The 3,978-nt window shown below is 42.4% G+C and overlaps 1 protein-coding gene across 1 annotated transcript; it reads left to right on the top strand.

Annotated features, from left to right (window-relative positions):
* The first annotated feature begins 988 nt into the window (after positions 1 to 988).
* On the top strand, positions 989 to 3,699 carry spp1 (secreted phosphoprotein 1). Its single transcript, XM_062434197.1, has 7 exons — positions 989 to 1,042; positions 1,206 to 1,244; positions 1,348 to 1,389; positions 1,793 to 1,837; positions 1,973 to 2,065; positions 2,683 to 3,024; positions 3,220 to 3,699. The coding sequence occupies exons 1-7, from the start codon at positions 989 to 991 to the stop codon at positions 3,697 to 3,699; spliced, it is 1,095 nt and encodes a 364-aa protein (XP_062290181.1).
* The last annotated feature ends 279 nt before the right edge of the window (positions 3,700 to 3,978 follow it).

Below are 3,978 nucleotides of genomic sequence, written 5' to 3'. Positions count from 1 at the left end.
AAAGATCACAACCAACAACAAATCAAAATAGTATTCAAAGCCTGATATATCATATTCCTCTGTGCCATAAAGCTCCATTCTTGTCCGAAAACTATTAAGAAGACATCAATGACCTATGACATGATCCTTTATTACTATGAACACACACACTGTTTTAATTTAACTCAATCCCAAATATATGCTGAATTGCTACTGTTAAAATTTACTAGATGTGTAATAATACACACAGAAAATAGTCCCCAACATATACAGTATCTCCCTGTTTGGATAACATTTGCTCAAAACTACAATTCCCAGCAGTTTTAGGAAATAAATGTTATAAAAAGGCTTAAAAAGGTGCAATTAGTTTGTCAAGTCGAGTCAAGTTATAGGATATCTGTTTATACAATAACAAGTCATTTTAAAGTAGGATTATCACTGACTCTTACGGAGTGATTTGCCGAATGATAGATGGCAATGTAAACTTGACTCAGCAGTGTTGTAACTAAACAATGTTGGTTTTCTCCATTTTAAATCCTTTCAGCCACACACCCAAAGACTAATTTCACCTCCCTCTAAATCGTACCTGTTATTTTCTCACATCGTTTGGACCAGGATCGCCTATCTCATGGTTTAACAAACCACGCTCCAAAACGATGTGATTTTCTCGCTGTGATGACAGAGAAAATGTTTTACTGTATGAAAAAAGGATCATAACCACTCCTTTCAGCCTGTAATTAAAGATGTAATGACTTCCTCCGACATGCCAGGGCCCCAGAATGTGCCCGTGCTATTTACTGTAGCAGTCATGTGACCAGGCTCCGTATTTAGTTTTCAGTTTGACATTTCATTGTGTTTCCTGTGAAGTTATGGCCTCCCATGAGTATTTTGGAATATCTCGCTTTGTGTCCACATTTGGTTTTATTGTTTTATATGATTATTTTTGATTGTGCAACTTCAACCTGCGTGTTTCTGTGTTTTTCTCCTCCAGACACCAAACTGTGACACAATGAAGGTGGCCATTGTTTTTGTTTTGCTCTTCGCCACAGTTCTCTGTCGGCCGGTAAGTCATTGTGTGTCTGTTGGGTTAAATTGTCATGAAGATTTATTTTCTTGAACTCGGCACAGCAGCTTTGTTTTTGGGTCCATTTCTGATTTTGACACTTGATTCAATCCATTTCGGCATGAGTTTTGGTTCATTTACTCTATGTTTGCTTTCTTTTTAGGCGAAAAAAGTCAGCAGTTCAGAAAGCTCTGAAGAAGTGGTGAGTATCTGTAGAGAGAGTGAGAGAGAGAGAATGAGAGACAGAGAGAACAAGGGAGAGCGAGAGAGATATCCACATTAATTGATGATGATCTTGTCTACAGGTGAAAGCGGATGCTCCTCTAACCAATGATGCAACTGTACAGGTAAATTCTTCTTCACTTCATTCTTTTATTCTTCCTTTCACATCATCCAGTTCAGTTCAATTCTCTCTTCCCACTTTCATTTATCCTCTTTTTTCTCTCCTCTCTTCACTTCTTTTATCTTCTCTTCTGTGTCTTTTCTTGTATTTCCTCCATTTAGGAGTAATAATGGGTTAATCTGGCCATAAGTTGACTAAAATCACCAGACTTCCTTCATAAACACATATACTGTATATAATTGTCCAGTAATGTTACTCATCCATTTTGTAATGCTTAGCAGTCAATGACTCACCCACTTATTCATATAGAATGACTGCCTGAGGCCATGAATGAAGAAGCAATTAAAAAGCGGTGAAAGGTAAAAAAGAGGATTAATCATATTTATTGCGTCTCTGTGATATTTCAGAATGCCGCAGCAACCACCAGCTCAGACGAGAGTTCAGACGAGGAGGTGAGAGACGTCAAATCAATCATTTAAAATCTAATAAATCAAAAATCTATCAGGGCTGTTCTTGTTAAACTGTCAGATTGGAGCCAGACAACAGGTGATGTTTCTGACTGTGTGGTTTGGTTGATTTTGCTACAGGGCACAGCAGCTCCAGACACAACTTCGTCCTCTGATACAGCCTCTGTCGACAGCAAAGACAGTGACGATGATGATGATGAATCAGACGTGAGTGTCAGTAAAAACCTCAGAGAGAGCAAACCTGGCTACATATACAGTGTGGGGGTGATGCTACATAAGCTGCCAGCAACATAAAAGTTGAATAATCAGTGCTAAAAACATTAAAATTTGATTGTTGGGCAATTAAATAAAATGTCTTTAGATTATACAATATTATAGCTATTTGTAGAATATGATTTTTTGCATTGAGAGTCACAAAAACAAGGAAAGACATTAAAGAAATGTTCCGGTTGCCCATGAAAGATTGGGTGTAATGGTGGGCTGCTTCTGCCAACCACAAAGGCTTTGCTTGTAATTTAGTTTCTTTGGGTGTGTGTTGCATGTGTGGGAGTGGAAACACATCATTTACATGCCTATGTAATGGTCTGTATGGCTGTGAGACCAGAAATGCCCCAGACACTGTTGTTGCTCCAACACAATCCAGAACCTCCATTAGAGTCTAACTTCAGACAGGAATAGTAGCAAATTTAGCCATTTAGACATTATCGACCTTTGAGCCATTAAAATCTTATAATAGCTAATATGATTTTGCCTGTATGTTCCAAATACCAAAGCACATTTTTACCTACCAAACCTCTGACAGCTCATATCCTCCACCTATGTGTTTCCAGGAAACCGATGAGGACGACGAGGAATCTAGCAACAGCTCAGAGTCGGGCGAGTCCTCCACCGCTGCTACAGTGACAGTCACCCCCGTGATCGTCACAGAGGAGCCCGTGGTTGAGACCACCCCCGAGCCCATCCTGCCTACCATCGTCACCGATGCAGACTCAGGCCGCGGCGACAGCTTGGGAGGTTACCCAGGCGATTACAAGTCCATCGTCTACGTTGAGGACAAATCCTACCACAAGGTTCCCGCTTACAAGTCCTACGAACTTGTCGGCGCAGGCAAGAAGATGGCTTACGACATGAACAACGGCAACGAGGTGGAGAAGACACTGAAAGTGTACAAGGTAAAGGTCAGTTAACTTCCACTTCAACTTCTTTCAGTACTCCAACTTCAGGTGCAAATTCATTTCCCTTAAGAGTTTCAACTTTAGTAGTAGCACTGCAAAAAATACATTTTAAATACTCAACATGTAAGATATTTGACTTACAAATGAATCAAACTCACTAATCTTGCTATGTCTCATCTGCCTCACCTCCAGGCCCTTCAGATCCACTCAGATCTCCTGGAGGAAGATACTAGCACCCCTGATGTAGAAAGCCAGGGTCTGGACGCCACTCTGGACCAGGATGCCAGCTTCCGCCAGGCCTCCCTCCCAGAGGAGAGCACTAGCTCCAGCGATACTAGCAGCAGTGACGGTAGCAGCGACGCTAGCAGCAGTGACGGTAGCAGCGACGCTAGCAGCAGTGATGGTAGCAGCAGCAGCGATAGTAGCGCCAGTGATGCCAGCACAAGCGATAGCTCCAGTGCTCCAGAGGCAGAAGAGGAGGAGGAGAGCACCAGCGACAGCACCGCCAGCCCGGAGTCCGAGGACGAGGAGAGCAGCGAGGAGGCCACTGCCACGCCCGGAGCTTCTGACAGCGACTCAGATGAGAGTGAGAGCTCTGAGAGTGACTCAGATGAGGACAAGGCAGTACCTGACGCCACTACTGACATGCCAGCTGTCATTACTGCCAAATAAGTCCCACTCCTCCAGGAAATGGAGTGGATGGTGGTGTCAGAGATACAAAATAGAAGTGCACACTGCATCCAGGTGCAAAACGTCCCTTCCTGAGCCACCTTCCACTGCAGGGACAAACAGAGATAACCAAGGCTTATCAGCTCTTGCAGTTACTGATTTTAAAGTGTTCAGCCAATATTTCTGTTTATTTGTTCATCTAATATGAGCAGAGATGCTTTTTTCTGCTGAGTTGTATTTAAATAAACCAATAACTCTTTGAATCTTGTGGTCTAGTCGCCC

This window comes from Scomber scombrus, chromosome 15 (assembly GCF_963691925.1).
Source record: "Scomber scombrus chromosome 15, fScoSco1.1, whole genome shotgun sequence".
Taxonomy (NCBI): domain Eukaryota; kingdom Metazoa; phylum Chordata; class Actinopteri; order Scombriformes; family Scombridae; genus Scomber; species Scomber scombrus.
This window is presented reverse-complemented; position numbering and strand designations above follow the sequence as displayed.